Consider the following 27,907-nt stretch of genomic DNA (forward strand, 5'->3'; position numbering starts at 1 on the left):
TTACAACAGATAATAACATCTTTTGTATTATTCTATTTCTAAATCATTGCGACCCCACTGAGTATTTTTAGCTACGCTCTTGTCGGATTCTCAGCAGTTTGTTTTCACAAGTCGGCGAAATCAGTGCGACAAATCACCCCTTATATATAGCTTAACTATACTATATAAATCGGTTCTATAAAAGACAAACATGTTTACAGTGCGCCGTCTCAGTCAGCGTTTGTATCCGAAGCAAATTCGGTAAGTTTCACAAACTGGAGCAAAATTGCATAAGAATTCTAGAACTATTTTCAACACTGCATTGCAGACACTTGAAAATGTCACAGGTCGGTGAACTTGGAAGTGGGGCAGGGAAGGGAGGTGGTGGTGGTGGATCCATCCGCGAGGCTGGAGGTTCTTTTGGCAAAATGGAGGCTGCCCGCGAGGAGGAGTTCTTCTACAAGCAGGTGGGTTTTACATATAAGGTTCTTATAAAGTTCCAGATCTTTATTGCACTTCTTCCGTAGCAAAAGGAGCAGCTGAAGAATCTGAAGACCAAGACGGAACCCAAGGCTCCTGAGGCACCCAAGAAGTGAATAACATAATGAGTTTTAAAATATTATAATATTTATGATATAAATTATCACATAATTATGTTGTCTGAAATGTATTTACTGAAAACGTTACTACAAATATACTTTATGCATTAAGTGGGTTAAATATAACATAACCTTTAAATTAAAAAAAGTTTTTAAACAGCTGTAAGTATAGCATTTTGTGTTTTAAGGTAAAATCATAAATCGATGGGAAACAAACATATACTTCTTAAAAATGAACCAAATATTTGGTTGAGATAAAAACTCGAAAAAACAAAACCTAGTTATTAAATTAAAACATAACTCCCATCCCTGAACAGCTGATCGGTTCTCTGGTTATGCATTGGAAATCTTACCTTCTTGGTGCAGACTGTTCCCCCACCATTTGTTTACGAACACAGCAAAGAGGAAGCACCGATTGATAACAGTTGAGCAGTGTAACTGATAAGAGAGCCGGAGACGAGACCTACAGATGCCCGGGCTAGAAAGCCAGATGGAAACAGTTCTCACCGGTTCGCGCGAGTGTGCAGTGCAAGATCCAGCATCGGGAATGGCGGCTACTATCCAAAACACCCTCAAAGTGGCGCTGAGGAAGCGCATGAAGGATGCCCTCAAAAACCTGGACACGGAGGCCATTGCCCGGCAATCTCGAGCAGTCACGGCCAAGGCAAGGTCAAACAAGGGCTAAGGGTTATCACTAATCCGTTCGTTCCATTTGCATCAGGTGCTGCAAAGTGAGTTTTTTCGACAGGCAACGCGGGTGAGTATCTACCTGAGCACAGCCTCGGAAGTGGACACCACGGCGCTGCTCTGCGAGATGTTCCGGCTGGAGAAGATGGTCTTCGTGCCCACCTACGAGGGCACCAAGATGAAGATGGTCCGATTGCGGGGCATGGACGAGTACGAGAGCCTTCCGCTGACCAAGTGGAACATCAAGCAGCCGGACTTCAAGGAGGCTCGTGAAGATGCCATGACCAATGGTGGGTTGTATTGACTTCCTTAGACCTCCTCCCTTTGCTGAACAGAGATTTCGCAACTGCAGGACACGGCATCGATCTCTTCATTGTGCCCGGGGTGGCCTTCACCCGCACTGGAGCTCGCATGGGCCATGGCATGGGCTACTACGACAAGTTCCTGAAGCAGCACGCGGACAAGTATCCGCACAAGAAGATCTCCCTGATGGCACTGGCCCTCAACGAGCAGATCGTCAGCAACGAGGAGCTGCCCATGGAGACGCACGATGTCCGTTTGCACAGTGTAATTACAGAAAACTAACTTTAAGCTTATATACAAATTGGGGACATACAGTGAGCTAATACAACATCTGCACATGTTTTTCTGAGTAATGTAGTTAAACTGCTTAACTATCAACCAACTGGTTGGTTTGTATACCTATGGAAACTGAAATTGGCGGCCAGTCTGTTCCTCCTACCTCAAGTAGGATGGTCTGGAGCGCAGGCCACGCCCACGCGATCTTCCACTGTAGTGGGGCGAGGAATAGTGAGAGTCGCTGCTATTGAAATGCGAGTCCGAGCCCGACCGATAGGATCCGGCGGACTCTGCCCAGCTGGAGGGCGAACCAATGCGCATCAGTTTCTTTTGCCTGTTAAAATGAAAGAAATTTTGCTTTGCAATCAGTCGTTAAATAGATACAACAACGCAACCCACCTAAAAGCAGCTGCTGCCGAAATGCGGGATCCCCGATTGCGTCCCACTCTGGAGCCTCTAAGCATGGAGGGAATCTTGTTGTAGCCTGTGGGTCCTGTAGGCTGGGCGCCACAAGTTTCCAGGGCCAGAAAGTCATCGACATGTAGGGAGGGCGGTCTTGAAGTGTTGGGTGGACGCGAGCGGAAGAGATCGCCCCTGGAAGGTGGAGGACGAGCGAAACCACGGCCCCTCACCGACGAGACGAACATCTTCTTCTCTGGACGCCCAGTGGCTGGCTCCACTTCCACCCGCCGGGTGCGGAAGCACGGTGCCGTTGGCGTCATTTCACGATTTGATTGCGGTGAGCCGGATAAGTTCATTACCCGCTTGCTATCGCCAGCCACATTCAAGTCCGGATTGAGACACACGTTGGCCAAATCGGTGAGATCGCAGGCAATACGCTCGTAGATGGGCTCGTTCATGTCCTCAATCAGTTCGATGGGCAACGGTTCCAGCCAGTAGCGAGCCGTGAGCTGGGCATTTTCGGCCGTGGCACAGAATCTGGTGAAGATCGGCCGCGCCTCGTACTGTGTGACTATGCCCTCGGCCTGTGGCAGATATGGTTCCACGGTCAGGGATCCACTGCAGCTGGCGGCTGAGAGATTACCCTCTCCCTCACCCTCAGTTGGCGTTTCAGTGCTGGTTCCTGCCATGATCTCCTGCTTCGAGGCCTGCAGCAGAATAAGTTGCTTGAGGTCGCTCAGCGCCGCCTCATTGGCCACCGCCTTGTACTTCTCCATGACGGTGAGAATGCGACTAAGCACCGGTGGCTTGGCCAGCTCAATGTCCTGGAACTCCACCAGTTGGGCCAGCTCTGCGGCCCCCAGTTTCAGGGTGCGATGCGGCATGGCCGACATTGTGGGCGGCGGTTCGATTTGGGTTAGCGAACGCAGCAGCAGGATTAGAGACTCTATGTTGGCGTTGTACTCCACCGTCTCGTTGTGCAGGATTACGCGCTCCATCCACGCCTGGAACTCGGTGATCTTCTGCTTGAGCAACTGCGCCAGGTGATAGAAGGTGAAGCTGCCGATTAAGATTACATTATTTTCTCATTCTTTAAATCTTTTAAAATCTAAACTTACTCATGCTCTGTGAGAATGACCAAATTGCGCACCGCCAGAATGGATATGCCGTGGGTGACCTCCACACTGGTCAAGTTACTGAAGACAGCATCGATAATCCGGGGAATCAGTTCCTTGGGCGGCAGAGCCGCAGAAAGATTGAGCGCTGGCGAGGCCGTAGACTTGTGCGAGATGAGCGAGATTCCGGAGTCGAGGAAACTGTCCAAAATGCGGTGCACAGCCTCCTGGCAATTGGACACCACGTCGTTGAATTCATTCAGTGCGAGTAGCGACTGGAAAAGTTCCCAGAACTTGCCCGACAGTATGGACAGCATGGAACTCTTCAAGGGTGCAAAGGCGCACAAACGCGTGGAGAAACGGAGCAGTCGTTCCAAGTTGGTGGTGGGAATACAGTTGGAGGTCTGATATTCATTGCACAGCAGTTCCGTGATGGTCTTGGCGATCAGCAGCGTCATGTTGGGCGCCAGATCCGACAGCTGCATGCAGACGCGCTGCAGCAGCTCCGAAAGCTGAGGGAAACTGGACGGAGCCAGTGCCTCCACCAGCTTGGCAATCTGTCCGCTCTGGGGATGCAGGTGGGCTGACCACAGTTTCCGCTCGGTGATGAGCCGCTGCTTGTGCTGCTGCTGCAGTTGGTCGCAAAGTGGCTGCGGCATCGGCAGCGGGAGAGGCAGCAGCTCCGCGAGAAGTTTGAGTCCTGTTTAAAAGGTTTATGAAACATATAAGATGAAGGAAAATCTAGTTTCCGAGATGAGCTTACCTGGAATGAAGTGTGCTGGCCCATCGATATTTTTAAGCACCTCCCTGATCATCAGCGTCCAGAGGGACTTGTGCAGCGACTCCTCGTCCTGTTCATTGGGTTGAGTATAAGCTAGCAGTGTCTGGACCACCTCCATCTTGCACTGCTCCACCTCGAGACCCGCCTGACAGCGCGTGGGATAGTAGTAGAGCAGGTAGTACACCTTTACCAGGTGGTCGATGGCAGTGAGATCCTTGTAGGTGCCATCTCTGCACAGGATCGCGTAGGAGAGCAGCTCGCGGAGGATCTGGAGTGTGGGCAGCATTATCTGGCAGCAGTGCACTCCTTGGATGGTCATCAGGGCTGGAGCGTGGGCACCAGGCTGCTCGAAGTAGGCACACAATCGCTCCATGATCTGGATGCAAAGCTGGACACCATCCGCCGCATACAACTGCAGGGCCACGAAGCGATGTTTCAGCTCCTCGGTCACGGGGGGAGCCTTTTGACCGGCAACCGGCTTACTGATCGAAAGGTAACGCAAAATCCGCAGGGCCATAATTAAGTCTCCCGGGAACGTGGTCAGGTAGTCCAGAGAGCGGCCTATCACCTCCACCAGCGGCATGATGTCATCATAGACGAACACGTTAATGGCCTCGAGGGGCTTCATGTACACGTACATCTCCTGCAACACCGCCGACACCGAGGGCTCAAAGGTCTCGTGGTTCTTGGCCAGCTCCAGGATCACTCCACCATGCTCGATTAGGTAGTCCAACTGCTCGCAATAGCGGACACAGGCGTCCACCATATCGACGGCATAGCTCAGCACCGGGCTCTTGTACTTTGTGCCCGGGGAACTGAGCTGGCGTTGCGTCTGCAGGCGCTGCTCCTTCTTGATCAGATCCATGAAGATCTTGAGGTTGTTATTGAGACCCAGCACCTCCACGGTGTGCTGGCGTCCAGCGGGGTCGCAGGTCTGCGAGTAAATGGCATGCATATGCGTGGCCAACTTGACGGCATCGTATTCGGGAGCAGCGGCTGCATAGACAATGGCGTCCAGGTGGTAACGTGTCTGCACCTTGTACGACATTTCGATGCCCAGTCTGGCCAGGCGTGGCAGCACTGGCCGAAGGATTGGCCTGGGTCGCATTTGCGGAACAGGTGCGGCAGCTGGAACCGCAACCGAAACCGGAACCGTGGCAGGAGTAGGCTTTAGCTCCTCACCTGGAGTAGGTAAACTTGGGTTCTCTCCGCCTGCAAGCACCGATTCGTTAGTGACCTCCATTGGCTTGTCCTCGGGTTCTAACTTTTCCGGCTTGGCCTCCTTTTCCTCTGGATTTCTAGGCACCTCATCCAAACCGAGCAGAATAGCAACAATCGTCTGCGTAACAGGAAAGGCGTCATCCACAAAGTAATCAATGCCTACGTGGGACCGGAGCAGGGTGTGCATCAAGTCCAGCATACTCAGATAGGTGGTGGCCGGCAGTTCCTTGCAGTTTCCCAACATTACCAGCAACGATTCCGCCAAAGAGTGCTGTCCCAAGTAGGACTGCAGGGCATTTGCGAAGCCGCGTTGCGCCGTGGGATCGGTGACCACTTCGAACTTCTTGGACACAGGCAGAAAGCGTCGCGGTTGCAGGTAGCTCAGCTGGCTGGAAAACAATGCGTCCATCAGCATTTCAAAGGCGAACTCTATTTGCTGACAAAGTATCACGGTCTCCTCCATCTGGTCCAGATTGCCAGGGATCAATATCCTGTCCACGAAGAGCCGTCGGCACAAGATCTGTATACTCTCCAGGCCCTCCCACAAATGCAGTTTCTTAATGATCGCCTGCAGGGCGAATTTGGTCCTCGTCAATTTGGCCTCCTTGATGGACTCTACAATCATCTGGTAGCCATTGTTTTTCGAGGCCATAAAGTGCTCGATACCCATTCGGGTGTCCAGCAGGGCGTAAACCGCTTTGAGAAGCTGCAGCTTAATGGACAGGGCCATGTATGGTTCGTGATACAGCCGGAACACTGCCTCGAATGTGTCAAATTGATGCTCTTTTAGCAAGTGCTGGAAGAGGTCCTCACTGCTGCCGAGCAGCTCGGCCATTCGGGCGCCCAGCTTGATGTGCCGGATCTTGAAAGCTGGCTGGGGTTGCATGCAGGCAGCCTGGAAACTCAGGGCAATCTGAAGCACGTTGGCAGCCTGGCGCAAATGTACTTCATCGTTTCCAAAGAACTGCTGCAGCACAAAGTTCCTTCTCTTGAAGTGCTGGGCCAAGTAGCCCAATTGGTTGTTCAGTTGCTCGCCCAAGTACACGAATTGCTCCCTTTCGTCCACACTTGCGCCATGCTCCTCGCTGAAGGCAGTCACGTTCTCGCAGCGGGTTTGCAGGACCAGCTTCTTGAAGAGCAGCTTTAGGGTTTCCAACTCCTTGCTGAAGTGGGCAGCCATATCCCCTTCGTAGACCAACAGTGGTTTCTGCCAGGGCTCGAAAGCATCGATGGCCGGCGGCGCAGCGGCCGCCGCGGCCTCCAGTTCCCGCTCGTACTCTGCAATGGCAGCCGCATCCACTGCATCGTCCTCCTCGTCGTCCCCTATTATTTCGTCGTCACTGAGAATGGGCTCGAACTGCTCCTGTGGCGTACATGAACGATCCTCGTCGTCCCGATCGCGCTCACCACGATGCAGCGACTCCGAGGAGTGTCTATAGTGCGAGGACTGCATCTTGTAGTGGGAGCGCGAGTCGTCGTCTTCGTAGTCCATCGTATCGGGGGAACGTGGTCGCGTGGGTGAGTCAATTGAAGCCGGCGGTGTCCGGGGCCACTTGTGCTCGTCCACATCGGAGCGAGATCTCTCCGACCGCTTGCGACGCGACCGATGGCTGGAGTATTCCGGCGAACGTGACCAATCCCTGGAGCCCTTGTCGCGTGAACTGAATTAAAAGGCCTGTATGTATTGGAATCTTTTAAAGCGGGTCGGTTCGATTTCTACTCACCATCTGATGTACTCCCGGTCGTTGCTCTCCGAGTGCGTGTGTGATCTTCTAGGCGGCGGAGGCGGCGAGTGGTCCGTGGAGTGCGTGGAACGCCTCAGGCGGCGCATCTCGCGCTGCTCCTGCTCCTCTGCGTGCTGGTGGTAGTGCTCCCGCGACAGCCCGTACTCCATGTCCTCCGGGTCGTAGTCGCTGACGTTGCCCTTGTGGGCGACCAGCATTTCAGCCTGCATCGGCTCCTGCCACTCGTCCTTCAGCGCATCCTCCGGCAAGAGCACCTCGCCACTCAGGTTACTAATCTCCGGGCCCACAGGCTCGCAGGGCAGCGTCGGACTGGCAATGGGCTCGGTCACCGAGTTGGTGAAGATGCCGTATATGGCCAGGGTGATGGTGCTGTACCAGCCGCGCAGCACCAATCCGTCCGTTACGATCTTCTCCTGCGAGCAATCCAGGTGGATGCAGTCGTTCTGGTTGTACCGCAGCAGGCCGAGATTCTCGAAGGCCGACGCAGCCGGCATTCCCAGGTCGTTGACGAAGAACTCCAGATCGAACTTGGATGGATTTGTGGCTCCCAGGCGAACGCCGCCGGGAAAGTCCGCCTGCACACGGGCGCCCAGGGGAATGATCCGCACCTGGGTGATGAAGACCGGCTTGGGAAACTGTACCAAATCCAAATTGATGTCCTGCGAAAAAAAGAGTGCAGGTCAGAGACTGCTCCTCGTAGACTCTTTGCTGCCACTTACTGTCACTTCCTCGTGCGAGAAGGTGTCGAAAAATAGCAGCTCGGACCCATCGTCGACCTCGGCCATGTTTGCAGTTTTTATTTGTGCTTAAATCAACGGAATCCAGCAGTTTTTATTTATTTTTAAGAAAAATAATCGTCAAATGCGAACGCAGTGTTACCAACTTTCGGGCAGTAAAAAATACCGATATCTTTTGTACAAGTCGACACCTGTAAATTTATCGATCTTATTCGTAGTCTTGGCGGCTGAATTTAAAAAACCAAACGATAAAAATTAAAAACTAAACTCAAATATTAATATTAACCCTTGCAGAGCTTATTTTATTAAAATCTTCCGACTTTAAAATATAGAACAACCATCAAAACATAAAAAAAAAAATTAACTTTTCTATTTTTTAATTTTGGAAACAACAAATTTGTGAACATTTTAATGGTTTAGTAATACAGCTGCCAAAGGAACAATCGAATAGTTGAGCTAAAAATTATCATAGCTTTTAAGTTTTTAAACATATACGCGTACAAATCCAAATTTAAATGTTTTAAGGAATATTATATTTTTGTAACATCTGCAAGGGTGTATAAACTTCGGTTTTGCGAAGTTTGCTTTCTTTCTTGTTTTATAAATTAAATATAAGCATAATAAAATATGTATCAATATGGAAAAATATTGTTATTTTATAAATGGAATTTACCAAAAATTGCAAATTTATTACAAAACTTGTCAAGTGGCCTAGGCTATTACTTTTTTCATAGCAAATCATAATTTATTTTTATTTAATACTTTGCTTTAAGATGGTAGCTATGGTATACTGCAATTTGCTCAAAACCATTTGCGTACCCCTTGAATAGGACTAAAAAAGTTTTGTATTGGTAGTTAATTGCTTAAAATACAAAATTATATTACTATTCGTAATTATATAAAAACGAATCGTGTATATTTCATAATCGGCATGTTGAACTCTTAGGTCGAAGTCTTTATCAAGAAATGGCGAAAAATGTTATGTTATAAGTGATTCGCGCAACAGGCTGGGTTCTCATTCAGTACGTTTTCAATATCATGAAGGTCGACGTAGCGAAAATCGTGGTTCTATTCTGCCTTTTTATAGAGGTTGAAGACGGATCGGCTTATCTACTCGAACCGGAATGTGGAACAAAAAAAAAAAGCGATATAGGTCCCAAAATTAAAGGAGGTAAAGATGCAGACCCATTTTCGAATCCATGGATGGTTCGGTTGATCGTGGAGAGTCCGATTTGTGGTGGCTCACTCATTACCTGTAGTACGTATATTTATCTTATTATTGAATTGTTATTTTAGTTAAGTCAATAAATTCTGTATAAGTGCGGTACAAAATATCAATATCGCAGCTTAATATATTCATATACAATTCAAATTATTTATTTGTTCCAGGCTTTGTTCTGACGGCGGCGCACTGTGTATCCAACAATATTATGTATCAATGCTTATATTTGTTTTTTTGCATAGATATATTATTATTTCTCTTTTTAGGCGGGTTCGCTTGGGCGAATACGACACTATGAGTCCCGAGAATTCCTATGAAATTGAAGCCGACTTAAAAGTTGTTCACCAAGGTTTCAACTATGATAACTTTAAGTATGACATAGGATTGCTTCGGTTAAAAAGAGCGGTGCAGTTTTCAGGTAATTTAATGGGATAACAAATAGGAACCTTCTAAACAAAAAATCTTTTCACAAGACTATGTCAGACCGATTTGCCTCGCCGTCCACGAGACAATAAGACCCATTATACCATTTATGATCGCTGGTTGGGGCAAGAGTGAAAGCGGTCAAAGCAGCAATATTCTACAGACAGCCTATGTACATCTTATCAGTCAGTCAAAATGCAGCCAACACTATACCAGACACGTTGGTCAATCCCAATTATGTGCTTATGATCAGACAAGCGACGCATGTGCTGGAGATTCCGGCGGCCCGTTGAGCGCTGAGCTACTGTACAAGTATAGGAATCAGACTTTCCAGATCGGTATCGTCAGTTATGGTTCGGAGTTCTGTAATAGCGCAACTGTTTACACAAATGTATTCCACTATATGGACTGGATTTTGGAAGCTCTGAAAGAATATGGCCAGAGGCCAACAGTTCAAGAAATACGTTATTTGTAAACAAAAAACCAAAAGCAAAGCACAAAACAATTTTATTTAATAAAGCAGCAATAAACTTTTCAATTATTTTCATATTTAATAAATGCACAATATACACCCAAATCTGAGTAAAAAGAAACATTGACAGTTTACTTTGAATTTTAATTTAAAAACGAAAAAGGAAGGATTTATTACTCTGAATGTTTCGATTAAAGCTAATGGTATCGTCGTCCAATCCGATCAGTTCCATCTTATATGTTATCTGCTTAAGAAAGAAAACTTTTGTGAAAGTTTCATCCGTAAATCTTCAGAACTAAAAAGACTAGCTTGCGTATATAGCACATACTTTCAGTTGACACATTTAGCCTCTGTTATCTGAAAGAGTGAACAGAAATGTTAGTGATTTTATTATTTTGTCCACATCTTAGGGGATGCGATTTTGCAAATTTTAGCGTTTTAAAGTTTTTTGGGGTTCTGATTATGAAGTAGTTCAATTTAGCGCAAGTTTCGGTTTCGTTAATAAAACTTAATAAAACTGTCGTTTCCACTATCGGTAAATTCGAGTACAAATGGGACCAAAATCGACCCGAACCGGAAAACCGTTTTTACTATCGATAAGATCTGGAGAATACTCGATTTGAACCGGGAAACCTATCGCACATCTCTACCGCGAAGGTATTATTTGACGGTGCGGAAACGGTCACACTCAGCGAAAAACTTTCGTCGCGTAAAAAACAAGTAAAGTTCAACCGCGCCGCAATATTTCTGCATTAATTGTGTATAGGTATTATTTGCCAGTGTAGGGTATATTTTATGCTAACAATAAACAAAGAATGAGCTGAAAATATATGTGCTCTTATTGCGTATTGGCTGATTGAAAAGTTTAATGCACTCGGCAAAATGAAGGAAACCGCTTTACAGTTAACTTTAATCTTTTTGCTCTTTTAGAAAACTTTAATTTTTAACTTTTATCTTCTTTTGTTTTCTTTTAGTTTGTCAACTTAAAAAGAAATCAGAATGTTCGTCGTACGTCGTAGCGCATCCCGCCTGTACCCCGCTGGAATCCAGTGAGTTTTATACATATTTTATACCCTCATACCCAGTTAATTGGTTTAAAAATAATAAGAGAACTTAATACCTAGTAATTATTAGGTGTTATGCATGCCTCGCACTTCCATTTTCCATTTAATGTACATATGTACGATAAGATAAGCAACTTCGATCCCATCGAAATCGCTTTCACTTTGCGTGCGTGTGTATGTGCATTCTATGCTGACTTCACCTTCACTTAATTGTTGCGTAACTGCACAAAACCGAAAGAGAAGATTCTACAAGATTCGCTTTTCCCGCTCCACAGGCTGGCCAAGATGAGCGGCAGCCAGGTGGGCGACCTTGGCAGTGGCGCCGGCCGAGGAGGCGGTGGCGGCGGAGCCATCCGCGAGGCTGGCGGCGCTTTTGGCAAGCTGGAGGCTGCCCGCGAGGAGGAGTACTTCTACAAGAAGGTGAGTGAACCCAAAGACCAGCCCATTTCATCATTCATTAGCTTTATTGAGCAGCCGATTTAGTAGCACGGCCTGCCGCCGAGCAGCTCCTCAACCCCACACTTTTGAATGCGAAAGTTGATCTCTTTGAAATCCAGGCCCGCGCCAAAGGCTTTCTGCAGCCGATTCGACAGGACCCAGAGCTCCTCCTTGCCCTGGTGGTTCCGCACGATCTTTAGGCCGCTGGCGAACTGCAGACGCTGTTCGTCCTCCACCAGCATCACCAGATTCTGATGACGGTACGCAGTGCGGGTGTTCCAGGCCAAAATGCTAGCGGGCTGAACCAGGCCGCAGATCAAGAAACCGGACTCACTCATGGCCGTGCCCACGCACTGGCTTCCTCGCTTACCCAGCACCTGGAACTGATCCAGGGCGGCGCTCACGTCGTTCAGCCGCCAGTTGCTGCCATTGTTGACCACATCCAGCGGGATGGCCATCTGCCAGTCGCTGGACAGCGAGTGGAAGTACATCATCCGGCGACCTCCCAATCCGTGGGGTGTGAGTGTGGTCGAAACAGTGCCATCCCACAGCTGGAAGCTCTCACCGGCTATGGTGAACGTGCCAAAGTCCGGATGGGGATACGTGAACTTGTTCTCAATCCGCCACGACTTTTGGGCGGCCACGTCGTACACCACAATGCCATGCCCAATGGAGTCCGCCATGTACACGAATCCCACGTCGCAGTTTTGGGAATCCAGTTCCACGGTGGGCGTAACGAAACGACTCACGCCCTCCTTGTACAACCGCTTGGGCATCTTGTACTGATGTACAACCTTCCCGCTCTCCAAGTCAATGGCGTACAGCTGCGGCGGGCAGTACTGGATGAAGTCGATCTCGCCGCTGTCCAGGATCCACATCCGTCCGCATTCGTCTATCTGGGTTCGGTACACAGAAGTCAAGCCATTGCAATCGGCTCCGTGGGATCGGTGCCACTCGTAGCTGGGATAAGCCTGCAGCAGAGTTCCATTCGGTCGCATTTCGTTGGTGACGTAGGCCAGCGAGTATGGCACACCCTTGGCAAAACGCGGAATGGTCACGAAGATCGAAGGCGTGGCATCGCCATCTAAAATGGAGCATGTTAGGCCAGCTTTTATGAAGGCGAAAAGGAGCTCTCACGCTTGTAGTAAACGTCCACATCGATGGGGATCACGCTGCCCGGATCGTAAAGGCCCTCCTTGATCGCTCGCTCCCTTTCCTGCGGCGATGGGAACTCAAACTCTAGGTTGTAGGCTCCAAAAACACTTTCCAAGGCCTGGTTGGTTGCCGCCAGCCACAAGACACAGCAGGCTCCAAAGAGAATCAAACGCTGCATGTTGTAATCCTTTCACTTTCGCGCCGACTACTCCACTTAAAGTCCCAGCGGATACTGCGCTTGCGCGACGGACCGCTGGCCCATGTCTTTCTAATCCGGCCAGCCACTCGGCAGGCTAAGCGGGTCAGCTTTTGTAACTGGTTTAATTGCACACACAAAACTCTGTGCACTGGAATTCTGGTCGAGCCGTGGCCGTTTGTTTACTGGTGGACACCTCGGAAAACAAGTTGCTGGTGTTGGCTAATTATGCACGCCACCCATTTGGTCCGATTGGTCGGTTCATTGTCCCATTAAGTGTTATCAATTATCCCGTCGATACAATTTAGTTCGCAATCCAGTTTTTGAACGTTGATGGTTACAGATTGCATGTGTCGTCAAAAGTTTGAAACGGTTAAGGTCAGTTGTTGGCAAGGAATCATGTCTAATCTCAGGCCATTCGGACTCCTAAGCCTTGTGGTCGTTGTAGTCTTGCCCAATCATCTGGCGATAACAGTGACCCTGAACTCTGCCTCAATTTTTATGCCGTAAGAGCTTTGAAAGTGAAAATAATAAGCACATATTATGTAAGATGAACCAAATCAAATCATCAAATCTTTTCGATTCCGAACCTACACAATTGTTTACACTTGAATCGTACACAAATAGTTTTTCAGCTATTATCGTTAAAAAAAAAAATACTTTATTATGAAAAGCTTAAAATAAACTTCTAAGAGTTTCAAGTTTTTTCCAGAAGAAACTCAAGTTTCCAATAAACTCACTTCAGGTAAATTAGCGCCTTGGCGTATGTAAACTCAGCTTATCGCCAGTAATAAAATTTTAGCTGTTCCTTGGAATGAGTTTCTGAAATATATACATAAATATTTACACTTTCATAATCAGAATGTTCCCATTTATGTACATAATTTACAATTCGAGAAAGGGCGATGATAAAATTCCTTTACCCACTCACGTTGGATTTCCCACCCAATAAACTTCACAACCACACAAATATTTACATACATTAGTTTAGTTGGTTTAGTTAATCACTAGTTAAACACCAGACGATTGGAAAGATCGTCGTCGTTTGAAAAGAAAACTCCTCCTTGAACATCATCCAACTTGCGTCGCAAAATGCGGAAGTTAACCTCACTGGATTTCACTGTACCGGCGGAGATTTTCTAAAGATGAGAAATATGTGCTTAGTATTAAACCTTATTTCGCTAGATTGATCCCACCTGAAAGCGATTGGAGAGCATCCAGAGCTCCTCCTGACCATCCGGGGTGCGGACCACCTTCATGCCGCTGACAAACTGCAGCTCACTGGATTTGGCCGGCAAATTGCCGAAACTGCGTGAATTATACGGCGTGTTCACGTTCCAGACAAATAGCTTGATGGGATTGAAGGTGACGCAGTAGATGTTGCCCTTACCATCCAAGGCGGATGCGGCGCACTCGCTCCTCCGCCTGCCCAGCAGGGTGAACTGCTCCGGCATCGCTTCCGGTCCATTGGCCCAGTTCTCCTGCCGATTCAGCACACTCAGCGGCACGGAATACTCACTTACACTGGCCAACGGGTGGAAGTACAGATTGCGCTTGTCGTTGTTGAGGGCAAACATGCCGTCCATCAGATTGAAGCTCTCGCCGGCAATAGTGTGCTGGCCGTAGTCGGGATCGGGATACATAAAGCGGTTCTCTGCCCGCCACGAGGTCTGCGCCTGGTGATCGTAAACGACCAGGCCATGATAGCTAACATCGGCCACGTAGATCATGGTGCGACTGCAAGAGCCCCTGGGCGGAGGATCCTGCACCAGAACATTGGGCGTGATGAAGAGGGAGCCACTCGGGATGTAGGTGGTGTTCGGGAAGCGGTAGCGGTGCAACAGGCGATCCGTACTCAGGTCGAATTGCAGCAACTGCGGCGGACAATGCTGGGTGGTGCCGATTACACCCGAATCGATGACCCACATCTGGTTGCATTCGGTTATCTGGAAGAGATTAATTGCCCAGATGATCCTGATCTTAACAATCTTTGATCCATTTCAACTTACAGCCACACGGAAGGCGGAGGTGATCAGATCGCAGTTCTCGCCGTTGCCATTGTGCCAGGAGTAGCTGGGATACGGCTGCAGGAGAGGACCATTCCTGGCCTGCGTCTCGGAGACGGTGGCCAGTGTATAGGGTATGCCGGTGACAAACCGTGGAATGGTGGTGAACAGCCTGGTCTTGCCATTGGCCATATACTGCGCCTGAACGTCGATGGGCGTGCCATTCTCCGGCACCAGGTTGCCCGCCGACTGGGCATTCTCGCGATCCTGGGCCGTGGGAAAGCCATACTCCAGCTGGCGCCACTGCGTCAGCGTTTCCACAGTGCGCACGGGACGCGATCCTCCAGTCCCGGGGCCGTAACCCTGGGCCAGCGCCAGCGAGAGGCCGATCAACAATATCCGGAGGTGCTCCATTCCGCAGCAGAGTCGGATGGGAAGTGTTCTGGTCGAACTAAGGGCAGCTGCTTATCAACCAAGTTGGTTTTTGGGGGCCTGATAAGTGGATGGAAGAGAGGCGCTGGCGGAGATCGCAGAGTGCGGCTTTGTCTAGCTTGTGACGGCCGATTAAGAGAGTTAACTTTATTGATATTTGGCCAGATGCGGCCTGAATTGCGCGATAACTTAATACGGTGACCCCGATTTGCCAACACTTTCTTCGTCGTCTCACATCGGAAGCCAACTATCAACTGAAAACAGGCTTTTCTGGGCGTCAGAAGATGAGCAGGCAGAAGAACGGCAGGCTTTGTTGGTATGCTGATGCTGATGCTGATGCTGATTCAGGTTCATTGGCAGGTGGTTTTCCCCCGGTCTTTTTCGCACACTTACAGTTTTATGCTGCCCGTTTCTTGGTGCGACTGTGAGACGACTGCGTGCTTGGAATTGTTAACCAAATATTTGTCTTTTGGACGTTGACAAAAGCTGGAATTGTTTACGCTCGGGAACGACTTGAGCCAAAGCCACTTATATGGCCGACAGCTAATGATGACAGACCATTATTATTATTATTGATGAGACGCTCCAAGGGTGGGCGGGTTTAGCTAACTCGTAATTAGTTTTTTACGACTCGCTATCTTTAATTGTTTTCGACACCGGCTAATCGAGAATTTTTCTGTTTAAATTGGATTTCTTGCAGCAAAGGGAGCAGCTGGATCGCCTCAAGAACGACCAGATTCACCAGGCCGAGTTCCACCACCAGCAGATCAAGGAACACGAGGAGGCCATTCAGCGCCACAAGGAGTTCCTCGAAAACCTGCACAAGTGAGCGATGGGCCAGCGGGAGAAGGTGACCACACAGATGTGCTAACTCGGGACATTCACTTAACTGCATTTCACTCCCTTTTGTATTTTTTCAAGTGCTCAGCATGTACTACTACCACCAATTACTCAAAAAATGTTAAATGTATTCGAAACCGCATCAATAAAATATCCACATTTTAAAGGCTTAACTTGGACATAAATCTAGCAGCCATAGATGATAGCTCTGAAGCACATCAGTGGCTCGTGCTACAACTTGTTAATGATGTATGTTAATAAATATGGTCAGGGGCTTACGATCGGTAAAACTTTAAGAGGGGTGAAACAGCTATATTCCCAAAAAATCGAATGTATTATAATGGGATTTGCTATTTTTCAAATTTGTTACTTTTTAGTTTCCCCAATTTTTTATTTGCCGAATTTTTCATCAAATAAAAGAAGCGTATAAAGTTATTTCCCAGAAAAATGATCAAATGATACTTATAATCAAAAAGCTTTTGCTTGGAAATCAATAGTCCCAGAAGCCCCAAGTACAAACACTACTTGAACCAATCAACGCCTTGACAATATCAATAAAGCAAAATAAATGGGATATATTATAAAGTTTGTGAAGCACCAATGGTAAATGAGTATGAAGAGTGTTTAGATCGCGCATCTCCACAAAATATAAATTCGCCAAACTCAGCCGATACTAAAAATGCAAATCATTGCTTAATTAGCAAACTTGTCCAGCTTTCATTCAGTTTTTAGCGTGTAAACCACATAATTATGTTGTTAAAAAAACTTTGCATAGACTTTCTACAAATAAACAGAAATAGAGGAAATTTAAAGGGTTTGACTGATTTTAGTAATAGAGTCAATAACATTTTAATTTAACGGATCTTCTCTGCTACGCTTACTTGCGCCATCTGCTGGAATTGGGCTGCAACAGTAAATAGTCGTCCATGTTGGTGACGGAGGGAACTAGTAAGAAATAGCTGTATATATATATACACAAAAAATGTTAAAATTTGGTATAAAATGGTTTATTTTGTAAAAGAAAAACAATTGAAGATATAAAATATTCACTCAAAACATAGAATAACCTAATAGATATTAGTTATCTTTCAAAAAACTTGCAGTTATAGAAACGTATAAAAATGTTATTGTCACATTAACTTAAATAAATATGCATTCGTCACGAGAGCTGACAATGTAAATTTGGGTCTTCAGGGTGCATTCGCCACCAGCTGCTTACACCGTTAAGAAGATTTTTTTTGTTTGTTATCGATAACTGATGGGCAATCGAAAGTGTGACCATTTGAGATACATCTGCAGACACGTATTTAGATGTTTTTTAATTAAAAATTAAATAGAGCTTGAACCAGGAAGCGCAGGCAGTTGATTATAAGCGCAACCGGGCCTCGAAATGTTTGCCAACCTGAAAAATAAGCTAATCGAGGAGGTGAAGGCGTCGCCGTCGAAATTTCAGCAATTTGCGAATGCTGCACAGGTATTTTGTGGGTGCGAGGGCGGGGGCGAGGTGCCGATGAAAAATGCAAATTAAGAAAAACATACGCACACCGACACGATTGTCTGTGTGTTTGTGGTGCTGGGAGGGGGGTCGAAAATAGTGCAATTGTGACCCATTTGTGGGGTGACAAGTGAAGGGAACAGCTGCTCATGGCTTTGGCTTTTCCCTTCTAGGCCGCCGTGAGCTCATCGTCGAGCACAACACCCAATTCGGACACGAACACCAGCAACACCGAGAACTTCTTCAGCATCACGGAAGAGGGTGGGTATTCCATGATTCACTTGGAGCTCCTTATCGGGCACTCATATCTTTGCCACCCCCACAGACACGCCTCAGAACTCGCCTTATCGCATCCAGAAACTGCCGGCCACAAGTGCATCTTCGCTGCGAGGACGCTCCACCCAATCCCTGAATGGCGCCACCTCCAGGACCCGCAAGCTGTCCAATTCGTCTATGGCCAGCGATGTGTCCTTTCGCCTGCCCACCTACGAAGCGCCCGCCGTAAATATCCAGGGGCATTAGAAAAAACCACTATTTATCATACCAATTACTTCAGGTGTACCACTTGCAATCGGATCTGGACGAGACGAGCAGCGAGTTCGACGACTCCGCCTCGACGGCCCGCCTGGATGTGATCACCAAGGATCAGCTGTACGATGCGTATAAGAAGTCGCTGGATCGCTATCACAAGTACCGCTGCCGCTACACGGATCTGGCCAAAAAGTACAAGGAACTGGAGCGCGACAGCTCAAAGGCGAGGGTATTTATCTATCTTATCAACTGATAAGCCCATGTTACTTATGTTTCCGATAAAAACACTTTGCAGTCGGTGCTGGTGGAGACGCAAGACAAGGCGCTGCGCCGCATAAGCGAGCTGAGGGAGCAGTGCACGCTGGAGCAGCAAGCCAAAGCGCATCTGGAGGAGGCGCTACGCATCGAAATGGACGACATGAGCTGCAAGATGCAGGCGTATCAGACGAAGCTCCAGCTGCTGGGCGAAAATCCGGACAATATTACGGCGGCTCTGGAGCGGAGCGGCCATTCACTGGACACGGAGCAGCTAATCGACCTAGATGAGGCGGCAGGCAAGACGTCACTGCCCGCAAATGGTGGTTCCGGTGAGGATGTGTCTCATCTCGAGCGATTACTCAAAGAGCGAGAAGCGCAACTTAAGGAAGTGACGGAAAAGTACGAAGCTCTTCGAAAGCAGGAGGAGGAGAATGTTCTGCTGCTGGCCCAGACAAAGCAGGCCATCCACACGGAATTGGAGCACAAAGACACCGAGGTGCGTCAGCTTCAGGAGAAGCTCAAACATTTGGAGGCTCAGCGAGAATCCCACAACAAGGAGACTAAGGAACAGTTGAGAAAACTGCAGGCCACTAAGCAGGAAGTTGATGCCAAGCTTATTGCTACAGAGCACTTGCTGAACTCCCTGAAAGGAGACTATGCCTCAAAGGAGCAACAGGTGGCTGCCCTCGAGAAGCAACTGGAAACCATCAAAACTGACAACGAGCAAAAACTGAATGACCTGCAACAACAGAACGAAGATCGCGACAACCAAGCTAGCGATTCGAACGAACAGCTGATAAAACTGCAATTAGCCAAAAAGGAAGCCGAATCGCAACTTCTGAGCAAAGAGCAACTTTTGGAATCTCTCAGAAGCGAACACTCAGCCAAGGATCAACGGTTGAAAGATCTTGAACAGCAGTTGGATGTTCTGAAAAAGGAAAACGAAAATAACTTGAACGAACTTCGACAAAGCAAAGAAGCTAGCAAGTCTCAAACTAATGAAGCACACGAACAGCAAAGGAAACTACAAGCAGCCAAGGAGGAAGCTGAATCTAAGCTATTGACCACAGAAGAACTTTTAAATAAGCTCGAGAACGAGCACAAGGCAAAGGAAGAACAGCTGGCTAAATTGGAGGAAAATCTGAAAACTCTTAAAGAGGAAAACGAATTGAATTTAATAAAATTGCGTCAGGTCAACGAACATCGCGAGTCTCAAGGGTCTGAAGCCCAGGAAAAGCTAGTTATTCTGCAAGCAGCTAAGGATGAAGCCGAAGCCAAACTCCTCTCCACGGAACTCAGTTTGAACGCCCTTCAGGCCGCACTCTCGGCCAAGGAAGAGCAAGTTTTATCCTTGGAGGAACATTTAAATGCCCTTAAGACCGAAAGCGAGCACAGTTTGCAGGACCTGCGACTGCAAAACGATCAGTTGCTCGAGATTGTACAGCGCCACCAGCAAAACGACTGGGAGACTCAACTTGGTCAGGCCAGGGAAGAGTTAATAACTCTTCAATCGCAGCGAGAGCAGCATGCTCTTGAGCTTGAAAAAAGCCTGGAAATGGAACGGGAATCGGTGGCCGCTTTGAGCTCCGAGAAATCCTCTTTGGAGGAACAGCATAGGCTCAAGCTGGAGCAGCTGCAGCGTGAGATTCAAATCCTGCAGGACCAGCACGCCAACACGGAGAGCGAGACTGTGGCAGCTCTGAAAGCCCAGTTGGAGGCACTTAGCCAGGACTTGGCCACCAGTCGGACCAGTCTGCTGGCCAAGGAAAAGGAACTGAAAGCCAGTGGCAACAAGTTGAACAAGATGAAGAAGCAACACGAGCAGCAGCAGGCAAAGACAAGCGAACAAATTGCCCGTTTGGAGACACTGCAAAGTGAGTTGGCCGATCGACAGAATCACGCCCGGCAGGTGGAGAGCGAGAAGGAGGAGTTGCAGGCACGCGTCACCGGAATTCTGGAGGAGATCGGCACCATGCAGGCGCAAATGCAGCAGGTACAGGACTCGCACAGCGAACTGGAACGCGAAAAGCGCAAGCTAGAGTCCCGCATCGAGTCACTGCAGCAGGAGCAGGTGGACAGCAGTGCCCAAGATGAGCGGACGGCCGCCAAGCTGGAAGAAATCCAGAGCGAAAACACCAAGCTGGCTGAGCGCAACTGCCTGCTGGAGGAGCAAACCAACCACCTGGAGTCCCAGCTGCAAGCCAAACAAGATGAGATGGGCAAGATTCAGGTGAAATTGCAACAGGTCCTCGACGAGCACTCGAAGCTCCAAAACGCCCAAGAGCTAATGGACCACGACCACCGTACGCTACAGGACAAGTGCGACGCCTACGAGAAGGACAAGCTGCTAACCAAGGACACGTTGGACTGCATCCAGGTGGCCAGTGATGAGCTGCACCTGGCCAAGGCCAGTTTAGAGCGGGATCTGGAGGAACAGCAACAGCAACTGTTGGAGCTGAGAGAACGACAGCGGGAACAGGAACAGCAGTTGCGGGACCAGGCCGATCGATGCGCCGAACTGGAGGCCCAGAACTCCCAGAGCGAGTCCCAGCTGCAGGCCACGATAAGCAATCTTCGCGAGCAACTTGATTTCCAAAGGCAGTCAGAACAGGGCATTCAGGAGAAGATCCAGGCCACCAATGACTCCTATGCCGCGCAGATTGCCACCCTGGAAGCGCGCTGGAGTGCCGCCAACTCTGATCTGGAGCGTCTTCATGAAGCCAACGATGCCCTGCAACTGGAAATGGATCAGCTAAAGATCAAGCACAGCCAGGAACGGGAGGAGGTAAAGGAGTCGGTGGCCCAGAAAAATCGGCAGGTGGTGGAGCTGCAAGAAGCCATGGCTATTAGGGATAGTCAGCTTAAGGACAAGCTAGATGCCTCCGACAAGTTGGCCAAATTCGATGAGATTCAAATAGAGAACGAGTATCTGAATAAGCACACCAAACAATTGGAGAAGGAGCTGGCTGAGGCCGCGGAACTTAAAGAGAAACTCAAGTCTCTGCAATGCGAATTGTATGTGCTCCAGGAGAAGGCCGAACAGCATGCCGTCCAAATGGCCGATAAGGAAACGCAAAGTGCGGCAGCAACGGCAGAAGTCTCTGAACTGAAAAAAGCCATCGAGGAGCAGGCAGTCGAGCTAACTCGCCAGAAGGAGCACGCCAGCTTTGTCACCGAGCAGAGTGACGCTGTCCAAAAGGATCTGCTCCTCGCGCAGCAGCAACTCCAGGACAAGCAAATCGAACTTACGAAGTGCCAAGAAGAACAGAGCACTTTGCGGGCGACGGTGGAAAGCCTCAACCAAGAGGTGGACAGTCTTAAGGACTGGTCCGCGCCATCGGATTCCGACAGCCTGCGCAGCCTTAACGAGCGGCTGCAGCGGGAACTGGAGGAACTGAAGCACAAGAGCGACGGCGCGGAGTCCAATATGCAGCAGGAGATCGAGGAGTTGCAGGCGAACAACCAGCAGATGGCCGAGCGCATCAACGAACTGGAAACCCTGCGGGCGGGCATTCAGGCCCAGCAGCTCCTCGCCAGCATGGCACCCAAAAACGTTCAGGAGGCAGCCGCTGCCGGGGAAAAGGCGGAGCTGGAGGCCAAGCTAAAGGAGATTATGAACGAGGTGCAGGACGTCACCAATCGGAATCTGTTCCTGGAGCAAAAATGCGAGAACTACCTGATACTCGAACAGTCCAACGAACGGCTAAAGCTGCAAAATGCCAAACTTTCGAGGCAACTGGATGAAACACTGGTGAGTTCTTGGTAGCGGTATGTATTTTCATCCACTTACTGATTGCTTCTGGTTATACGACAGGTATCCATGCAGCACAGCGAGGCTGTTCCGGCTAATACGGAGTTCGAGTACTTGCGCAACATCATGTTCCAGGTAATAGATCTGCTAGTACAATTTGAGAGAGTAAAGTGATTTTAATACGAGTTTTTACAGTACCTCACTGGCAACACAAACAATGAGACCCTGGTCAAGGTGATATCGGCGGTGCTTAAATTCTCGCCGCAGCAGGCCCAAGTTGCCCTGGAAAAGGAGCATCAGCGCCGATCGCTGGTAGAAACTGCCCCCAAATGGCCATCTGCATCATTAACTGATTTAAGCTTTACAATTCCAGCTGAACAAGCTAATCTAGCATGAACTGAATGCTTTCTACGACGGAGACTGGAACTGGGAGCCCTGCCCGGCGACGCTGCTAGACCTCAAATGAAGTCGCGATGATTGGCCCGAGATCACAAGTACCTTATACCTCACCTCCGGCACATGGGATGGATGGTTCCGGCTGACTCTGCAGGCATTTCGAGTTGTGGGAGCTGCTGATGTGTGTTTACCCTCATACTATTATAGATGTTATTGTACAGTCCTTACACTTATTAACTTTAGCTACTTCTGTCCAAATTCATGCTAAGCACTTTTGTACATTTTGATTACGCTTTCCTTTGTTTCCGGCATTAGTTTGCCAGTGATCCATATCCCATATTACCCACTTAACCCCAAAATCTAACCTAAGTGCAATCGTTTTGTGTATTTTAGTTATAAGTTGAAATTTGAAAAGATCCGCAGCGCAGTTGGCATTTAGTTTAATTCAAATTCTATACAATTACATACATAAATAAATAGTTGCAATTCATACAAGAAAGAAAGAGAAGCTCTAATCTCTTCGGGCCTTCCCAGTGGCCGCTACGCGACGAAACTGCCTTCTCCGCTCCGCAAAGCATCGGAACATGGCCCGCGTCAGCGGATCCAATTGATAGCTCGGCCTGTAGTCCTTCAGGGCGTCCAGAGTGTACGTGAATCCGAATCTTTGTAGGCGCAAACAGGCCTGCACGGCCGCCAGTTGAACTCCAGATCGTGGCACTGCCACGAGCAGACGTTTGAAGAACCCCACGAAGGCGGTGATATCCGTTTCTAGGGGCAGTGGTTTCAGCACCAAGGAGATGCACTGCAGCAGAAGCACCAGCCGGTCGTCGTACGACTTGTTCTGGGCAGCGAGATCACAGTAGCTGGTGGCGAGCGGCATCAGGTGTTCCCCCAGCACGCTGTCCAACACCTTGAGATGCGGAGAGCGCCGGCAGAAGAGCGCAAAGGCGTAGCCCAACTGCTCCAGTCGGCCAGCCTTCAGCTTCTCCATGAGATTTTCCAGCACCTGCTGTTTGGTGGGCTCAAAGGGTTGGAAGTGGTATTCAAAGCGCAGCTTGGAAAGCAGCAGTCGTTCGGCGCCCTCTGGATCCTGCATGTCGTAAGTGCGGTTCATCAACAGATGTTTAATCACGGTGATCAGGGGATCGGCGTGGTCATATTCCCGCTGCTCCCGATGGGGCAGGACTGTGGGAAACTGCCGCAACAGCTCCATCACCAGTGGCGGCATATCCCGATCAAAGTGATATAGTATCTTAGCCAGTAGTAGCCTGGCCGGATTCTCATATTCCGCCGACAGTGACGCCTGTAGACACACGGCCTTCAAGTAGAGCTTAACGTACATCAGCGCCAAGTCATTGGCTGGCCGCTCTTTGGTGTTCCGGAACAGTCGCTCCTCCAGCTCGGCCAGAAATCTGTGCGTGAAATTGAAATACTTCAGGGCATTCAACAGGCGTTCCACTGGGCGCTCCTCGGTGCCGATCTTGCAGATCACTGTTATCATGGCATTCACAATCACAAACTCATCTTTGGTCAGCCTGTAGATCTCCAGGGCCAAGTCACTGCAGGAGGACTCCAGTTGCATGGTGTCCTGCAGATATTTGCCTATTACGGAGCAAAGCTGAGGCTGGAATTTTCCCAAAGTTTTCCTTCCCACCTTGTTGAGCTTTGCGAGTCCTTTGTCCACGTCAATTACGTGTTGTAGAATCGACTTGGGTTCGCCATCCTCCCGCATGCAAGCAGCTTGCTCCAAGGGAATTTCGATGGGTGGATCGGCCAAGTCGTCCGTTGGCTCGGAAATAGGAGAAGCTGGCGATTCTTCGCTGATTGTATGGGTTTGGCTAATGGGAATCGGTTCAGTGTGTGCCTCCTCTGCCTTTGGTGTTTTAGGCTCCACGGGCGTAGAATCCATCATCGTGTTCTTTTTTAAAGGTTCCGACTTGGTTAATGCTTCCTTTAATTGATTTCTAATTTGTTCCACAAGGGATGACCCTTTTCCCGGACCGGATTTCTCTTCGTTAAGAAGTTGTTTGGCTCTCTGACGAGTTAAACGGACTTCTCTACATGGCGAAGGAGTTAGGATCTCATGTTGTGTTTTTCTCCTTTTAGTTTGTACTGGAGGAGGGGAAGGTGATTCTTCTGGTTGTATTACAGAGGTTTCTTCATCGATTACCAGACTGTGCTCGTCTTCAGATTGATCACTTAAGTTTGAGGTGGCATCTGAACTAGAACTGGTTCCCTCTTTGGACAGTTGGCTTTCATTTCCTTCTTCTCCAGAACATGACTCTTCGATAGGTGGCTTTGTGGAAACTAAATCAGCATCGGCGGGTAGAGGCAGACTAAGCGAGTCTTGGCTGACACTACTTTCATTTTCCATATCACTCTGTTCCTTTGAGAGTGACTCTTCAGCACCACTAGAGTCTGAACCATTTTGAAATAGTAAAGAATCAAATGAATTTGAATTACCCGACTCGTTTTTGATCGTTTTTGCAAGTTTTTCCAAGTTATTCTCTTCTACCATGGTTTCTGCTTCGTTCCCATCAGAATCAGAATCATTGCCGAACAAGGAGACAATTGATTGCTTTTTAAAATCCGTTTGGTTATCAGAAGTACCACACTCCATTTCACTATCATTAGAATCATTCAGCTCACTCGTTTCGGATTCCAAATCTGAATCACTGCCAAATAGTGACGCATTTGATGTTGGTAAAACATCACAACCCTCTTGGTTTGATGGGCTTTCCGGCGCTTTGAATGATTTTAAATCCAACTCTTGTTCTCTTTCAACATTATGCACCATGACAGCATCAGGATTAAAGTCATCTCTGAAGAGGGGTGAATTGATTTTTTCTATTGAATCTGAAACATTTTCCATTTTGCGCTCATCACAAGTGTTCAGATCTGAATCCAGACTTTCTTCAAGCAATGTTAGACTCCTTACATTTGATTGTTCAACAGATTTCCTGGCTTCTATTGCAGAAAGTTGTGGTAAGTTTTTAATTGGTGCTGTTTTCGCTAACTCAATGGCTGGTTCTTTAAAAATGTGTACTTCCGAGTCGAACTTTTTTTTAACCAGCAGCTTTTTAGTTTTCCCTTTTATATTAACATTATTCTGATCATTATCTTTTGAAGACAAATCTTTCTCTTTCTGGACTGCAGTCAAATTTCTATCCTTATTTTCTTGCAGTAGGAACTCAGCATCTTCCACGGGGCTTTCGAAGTCTTTGGAAACGTCTTCCCCCAAGTTGTCATCCTCATTTTCTTGCTCTTTCGTGTTGGATGTTAACCGAAGGAAATATAGTTCTTCCTCATCCAACTCCATATCGAGATTATCACAGTTGGCCATGTTAAAATTATTCAATTTGCTTAAAAATTGGATTGCCGTTTCTGGCTTTTGTTCATCCCCTAGTTCTTCTGATTCGTTGTTTTTTTCCTGACTTACTGGCTCCATATCCAAACAATTTCGCTTTGGAATAGGTTTTGGTATTGTGGCGGCTTTGCGCTTCTTGGATTTCCGCTTTCGTTCTCTGGGCTTGGAGGGCAGGCGAATGGGCGTGACATCTCCTCCGTGGCTAATATTGGGCGACTGAATGATGGGATCCGTGCCAACGTCCATGCACTGTGTGCTAGCGGCAAAATCTAAAACAAATGTGGACTGAATTAACCCACTTACTGATGTGTTTTTGACAGTTTTACCTCTTTTGCTGGTGCTACTACTGGAGGTCTGCTCCGTCTGAGTCTGCGTGCCCTCATAGAGCTCATACAGCCAGCTGGTGAAGTCCGCCTGGCTGACACTCGGCGGCGTGGCCAGCGTCGGATTGGAGCGCCGCTGCAGCAGGCCCAGCACCATTTGACCAAAGACCTGCCACAGTTCCTCGAAGGCTTGCGGCGGCAGATTGGCCAGGCAACTTTGGTTTTGAGGTAGAAAGTTGAGCAGCTCCTTGGCAAGCTCCCTGGAGGACCTGGCCTCCTCCTTCACACTGTCCAACATCGTTCGCGAGGGTGGACGAGAGGCGGACACCTTGATTTGCGACGGCAGCTCGGACATAAAGTCAATCTCGCGGTGTATGTCACACAGAGTGGTGCATGTGGCCACACTCGCTGTGGTGGGTACGTCCTCCCACTCCGGCTGTGGATCACTCAGCGGACTCATCGGTTCGATTATAATATCATCCCGCCAGGAGAGCATTTCATCCAGTATCTGCCGCACATTGGGCAGAGGCTTTGGTTCGGGAAAGCAGGTGCCCACATCGTGCTGCCTGATAAAAGAGGCTGTGGTTGTGCCCCTCGTGGTGGTGGTGTTCTTGTGCTGCGTCCCCTGATCGCGGGTCTCTATCAGATTCTCCACCTGCACAGCCACAGAACAAAGAAGGGGCTTGGTTATCACGGGTTTCACGTCGGTTTGCGTGGATTGGTTGACGCCAGGCTGGTGGCTTTTCCGTTTGCTTCGCGGGTTGGGGCTCTTTGGCGTGGGCACACTTATGTCCACCGCTTTGCAGTGCTCCTTCAGCTTCTTCAAGATGTTCTGGTCCCGCCGCAAGAGTCCACAATCGTCGCCCAGTCGCTGGGCCAGCTGCATGATTAAGGGCAGCACATCTTTGGCATCCACGGGCAGTCCCCTGACCTGCAGCTCCTCCTGCAGATTCTCGCAGTTAAGCACCTGCGCGTCCAGCTCCTTCTCCAACTCCCCGCAGCGCTCGCTTATCTGCCTGCAGGACTGCTCCAGTTCAATCCGCTGCTGCTTCTCCTTCTGGTACAAACTAGTCACCTCCTGGGCGGTGCGTTGCAGGTCCACCAGCTTTTTGTTCTGCACCTGGAGTTGTTTCACCTGGCGGATCAACTCGTCACTTTCGGCAATACGCTCGGCCAGCCGGCTTCGTTTGGACCGCACATCCTCGTTGATCTTGGAAAGCGGAAGCTGCCTGTATGGTACCACCAGACTATCTTGGAGCGGTGGAGAGGAGCCCAGAAGTTGATCGATATGGTAGTCCGAGAACTCTGATAAATCCATGGCCACGGCCGACTTGTTGGTGCTGGATTTCACGTGGTCGCGCTTTACAGCGCCACTAATGCGCTTAAACGGTACAAAAACCAACGTTGAATGTCATATCCCCATACAGTTCGCAAGTCTGGTTGCAGTTGAATAATCTTCAGTTGCGGCTCTATTGATTTAATACACAAAACAGAGAACTAAAACAATAATCCGCGTTTTTTCTGCCGGTTCACCAAAACATTTCCCTTAGCGATGACACATTTCCGATAATTTGACCCAAACCGAGAAATCGGTATATTTATTTCGGTATATTTTCGAGGGCTGGATATTTTACACTGTTCACACTGACGTTTACAGTTTTGAAGCTCAGGTCTTTGTGGTGGGAAAAAACTG

At 48.5% G+C, this 27,907-nt stretch overlaps 9 protein-coding genes across 9 annotated transcripts; 5 read left to right on the forward strand and 4 right to left on the reverse strand.

The window, feature by feature from the left end:
* Nucleotides 1-95: 95 nt before the first annotated feature.
* On the forward strand, nt 96-699 carry LOC108143424 (ATPase inhibitor A, mitochondrial). Its single transcript, XM_017267828.2, has 3 exons — nt 96-240; nt 308-446; nt 507-699. Exons 1-3 carry the CDS (start codon nt 191-193, stop codon nt 573-575), a joined length of 258 nt encoding a protein of 85 aa, XP_017123317.1. The 5' UTR covers nt 96-190; the 3' UTR covers nt 576-699.
* Nucleotides 700-923: 224 nt separating this feature from the next.
* Nucleotides 924-1,898, forward strand: LOC108143422 (5-formyltetrahydrofolate cyclo-ligase). The gene is made up of 3 exons (XM_017267826.2): nt 924-1,242; nt 1,300-1,555; nt 1,618-1,898. The coding sequence occupies exons 1-3, from the start codon at nt 1,048-1,050 to the stop codon at nt 1,848-1,850; spliced, it is 684 nt and encodes a 227-aa protein (XP_017123315.1). The 5' UTR covers nt 924-1,047; the 3' UTR covers nt 1,851-1,898.
* LOC108143420 (protein virilizer) lies at nt 1,819-8,001 on the reverse strand. Its single transcript, XM_017267824.2, has 6 exons — nt 7,828-8,001; nt 7,088-7,767; nt 4,125-7,024; nt 3,365-4,061; nt 2,244-3,305; nt 1,819-2,178 (listed from the first exon to the last, which is right to left on the reverse strand). The coding sequence occupies exons 1-6, from the start codon at nt 7,891-7,893 to the stop codon at nt 2,004-2,006; spliced, it is 5,580 nt and encodes a 1,859-aa protein (XP_017123313.1). The 5' UTR covers nt 7,894-8,001; the 3' UTR covers nt 1,819-2,003.
* An 882-nt stretch (nt 8,002-8,883) lies between these two features.
* On the forward strand, nt 8,884-10,083 carry LOC108143433 (serine protease grass). Its single transcript, XM_017267847.2, has 4 exons — nt 8,884-9,103; nt 9,235-9,277; nt 9,334-9,485; nt 9,541-10,083. Exons 1-4 carry the CDS (start codon nt 8,884-8,886, stop codon nt 9,963-9,965), a joined length of 840 nt encoding a protein of 279 aa, XP_017123336.2. The 3' UTR covers nt 9,966-10,083.
* Nucleotides 10,084-10,707: 624 nt separating this feature from the next.
* On the forward strand, nt 10,708-16,259 carry LOC108143434 (ATPase inhibitor A, mitochondrial). Its single transcript, XM_017267849.2, has 4 exons — nt 10,708-10,728; nt 10,937-11,011; nt 11,302-11,446; nt 15,954-16,259. The coding sequence occupies exons 2-4, from the start codon at nt 10,962-10,964 to the stop codon at nt 16,080-16,082; spliced, it is 324 nt and encodes a 107-aa protein (XP_017123338.1). The 5' UTR covers nt 10,708-10,728; nt 10,937-10,961; the 3' UTR covers nt 16,083-16,259.
* LOC108143432 (protein yellow) lies at nt 11,472-12,867 on the reverse strand. Its single transcript, XM_017267846.2, has 2 exons — nt 12,602-12,867; nt 11,472-12,548 (listed from the first exon to the last, which is right to left on the reverse strand). Exons 1-2 carry the CDS (start codon nt 12,795-12,797, stop codon nt 11,506-11,508), a joined length of 1,239 nt encoding a protein of 412 aa, XP_017123335.1. The 5' UTR covers nt 12,798-12,867; the 3' UTR covers nt 11,472-11,505.
* On the reverse strand, nt 13,786-15,660 carry LOC108143431 (protein yellow). The gene is made up of 3 exons (XM_017267845.2): nt 14,825-15,660; nt 14,012-14,761; nt 13,786-13,954 (listed from the first exon to the last, which is right to left on the reverse strand). Exons 1-3 carry the CDS (start codon nt 15,233-15,235, stop codon nt 13,823-13,825), a joined length of 1,293 nt encoding a protein of 430 aa, XP_017123334.1. The 5' UTR covers nt 15,236-15,660; the 3' UTR covers nt 13,786-13,822.
* A 1,104-nt stretch (nt 16,260-17,363) lies between the features above and the next one.
* LOC108143428 (golgin subfamily A member 4) lies at nt 17,364-22,987 on the forward strand. Its single transcript, XM_017267843.2, has 8 exons — nt 17,364-17,567; nt 17,762-17,849; nt 17,914-18,089; nt 18,145-18,348; nt 18,415-22,128; nt 22,192-22,263; nt 22,324-22,440; nt 22,502-22,987. Exons 1-8 carry the CDS (start codon nt 17,484-17,486, stop codon nt 22,517-22,519), a joined length of 4,473 nt encoding a protein of 1,490 aa, XP_017123332.1. The 5' UTR covers nt 17,364-17,483; the 3' UTR covers nt 22,520-22,987.
* Nucleotides 22,937-27,763, reverse strand: LOC108143429 (little elongation complex subunit 1). The gene is made up of 2 exons (XM_017267844.2): nt 26,218-27,763; nt 22,937-26,160 (listed from the first exon to the last, which is right to left on the reverse strand). The coding sequence occupies exons 1-2, from the start codon at nt 27,530-27,532 to the stop codon at nt 23,036-23,038; spliced, it is 4,440 nt and encodes a 1,479-aa protein (XP_017123333.2). The 5' UTR covers nt 27,533-27,763; the 3' UTR covers nt 22,937-23,035.
* Nucleotides 27,764-27,907: the final 144 nt, after the last annotated feature.

The sequence above is a fragment of the Drosophila elegans genome, unplaced genomic scaffold (assembly GCF_018152505.1).
Source record: "Drosophila elegans isolate 14027-0461.03 unplaced genomic scaffold, ASM1815250v1 contig_183, whole genome shotgun sequence".
Lineage (NCBI taxonomy): Eukaryota > Metazoa > Arthropoda > Insecta > Diptera > Drosophilidae > Drosophila > Drosophila elegans.

What these genes read in the sequence shown, in the direction of transcription:
- LOC108143428 (XM_017267843.2), top strand. Translation starts at nt 17,484, where the DNA reads ATGTTTGCCAACCTGAAAAATAAGCTAATCGAGGAGGTGAAGGCGTCG. An exon ending in AATTTGCGAATGCTGCACAG is followed by an intron (nt 17,568 to 17,761) that starts GTATTTTGTGGG and finishes TTTCCCTTCTAG; the next exon opens with GCCGCCGTGAGCTCATCGTC. An exon ending in TGCGCAACATCATGTTCCAG is followed by an intron (nt 22,264 to 22,323) that starts GTAATAGATCTG and finishes GAGTTTTTACAG; the next exon opens with TACCTCACTGGCAACACAAA.
- LOC108143422 (XM_017267826.2), top strand. Translation starts at nt 1,048, where the DNA reads ATGCCCGGGCTAGAAAGCCAGATGGAAACAGTTCTCACCGGTTCGCGC. An exon ending in CTCGAGCAGTCACGGCCAAG is followed by an intron (nt 1,243 to 1,299) that starts GCAAGGTCAAAC and finishes CATTTGCATCAG; the next exon opens with GTGCTGCAAAGTGAGTTTTT. An exon ending in TGAAGATGCCATGACCAATG is followed by an intron (nt 1,556 to 1,617) that starts GTGGGTTGTATT and finishes TCGCAACTGCAG; the next exon opens with GACACGGCATCGATCTCTTC.
- LOC108143429 (XM_017267844.2), bottom strand. Translation starts at nt 27,532, where the DNA reads ATGGATTTATCAGAGTTCTCGGACTACCATATCGATCAACTTCTGGGC. An exon ending in TAGTAGCACCAGCAAAAGAG is followed by an intron (nt 26,161 to 26,217) that starts GTAAAACTGTCA and finishes CATTTGTTTTAG; the next exon opens with ATTTTGCCGCTAGCACACAG.
- LOC108143432 (XM_017267846.2), bottom strand. Translation starts at nt 12,797, where the DNA reads ATGCAGCGTTTGATTCTCTTTGGAGCCTGCTGTGTCTTGTGGCTGGCG. An exon ending in TGTGGACGTTTACTACAAGC is followed by an intron (nt 12,549 to 12,601) that starts GTGAGAGCTCCT and finishes GCTCCATTTTAG; the next exon opens with ATGGCGATGCCACGCCTTCG.
- LOC108143434 (XM_017267849.2), top strand. Translation starts at nt 10,962, where the DNA reads ATGTTCGTCGTACGTCGTAGCGCATCCCGCCTGTACCCCGCTGGAATC. An exon ending in CTGTACCCCGCTGGAATCCA is followed by an intron (nt 11,012 to 11,301) that starts GTGAGTTTTATA and finishes CCCGCTCCACAG; the next exon opens with GCTGGCCAAGATGAGCGGCA. An exon ending in AGGAGTACTTCTACAAGAAG is followed by an intron (nt 11,447 to 15,953) that starts GTGAGTGAACCC and finishes GATTTCTTGCAG; the next exon opens with CAAAGGGAGCAGCTGGATCG.
- LOC108143420 (XM_017267824.2), bottom strand. Translation starts at nt 7,893, where the DNA reads ATGGCCGAGGTCGACGATGGGTCCGAGCTGCTATTTTTCGACACCTTC. An exon ending in TCTCGCACGAGGAAGTGACA is followed by an intron (nt 7,768 to 7,827) that starts GTAAGTGGCAGC and finishes TTTTTTTCGCAG; the next exon opens with GACATCAATTTGGATTTGGT. An exon ending in GTCATTCTCACAGAGCATGA is followed by an intron (nt 3,306 to 3,364) that starts GTAAGTTTAGAT and finishes CTTAATCGGCAG; the next exon opens with CTTCACCTTCTATCACCTGG.
- LOC108143424 (XM_017267828.2), top strand. Translation starts at nt 191, where the DNA reads ATGTTTACAGTGCGCCGTCTCAGTCAGCGTTTGTATCCGAAGCAAATT. An exon ending in TTGTATCCGAAGCAAATTCG is followed by an intron (nt 241 to 307) that starts GTAAGTTTCACA and finishes ACTGCATTGCAG; the next exon opens with ACACTTGAAAATGTCACAGG. An exon ending in AGGAGTTCTTCTACAAGCAG is followed by an intron (nt 447 to 506) that starts GTGGGTTTTACA and finishes CTTCTTCCGTAG; the next exon opens with CAAAAGGAGCAGCTGAAGAA.
- LOC108143433 (XM_017267847.2), top strand. Translation starts at nt 8,884, where the DNA reads ATGAAGGTCGACGTAGCGAAAATCGTGGTTCTATTCTGCCTTTTTATA. An exon ending in TGGCTCACTCATTACCTGTA is followed by an intron (nt 9,104 to 9,234) that starts GTACGTATATTT and finishes TATTTGTTCCAG; the next exon opens with GCTTTGTTCTGACGGCGGCG. An exon ending in TGTGTATCCAACAATATTAT is followed by an intron (nt 9,278 to 9,333) that starts GTATCAATGCTT and finishes TTCTCTTTTTAG; the next exon opens with GCGGGTTCGCTTGGGCGAAT.
- LOC108143431 (XM_017267845.2), bottom strand. Translation starts at nt 15,235, where the DNA reads ATGGAGCACCTCCGGATATTGTTGATCGGCCTCTCGCTGGCGCTGGCC. An exon ending in CCTCCGCCTTCCGTGTGGCT is followed by an intron (nt 14,762 to 14,824) that starts GTAAGTTGAAAT and finishes AATCTCTTCCAG; the next exon opens with ATAACCGAATGCAACCAGAT. An exon ending in TGCTCTCCAATCGCTTTCAG is followed by an intron (nt 13,955 to 14,011) that starts GTGGGATCAATC and finishes TCTCATCTTTAG; the next exon opens with AAAATCTCCGCCGGTACAGT.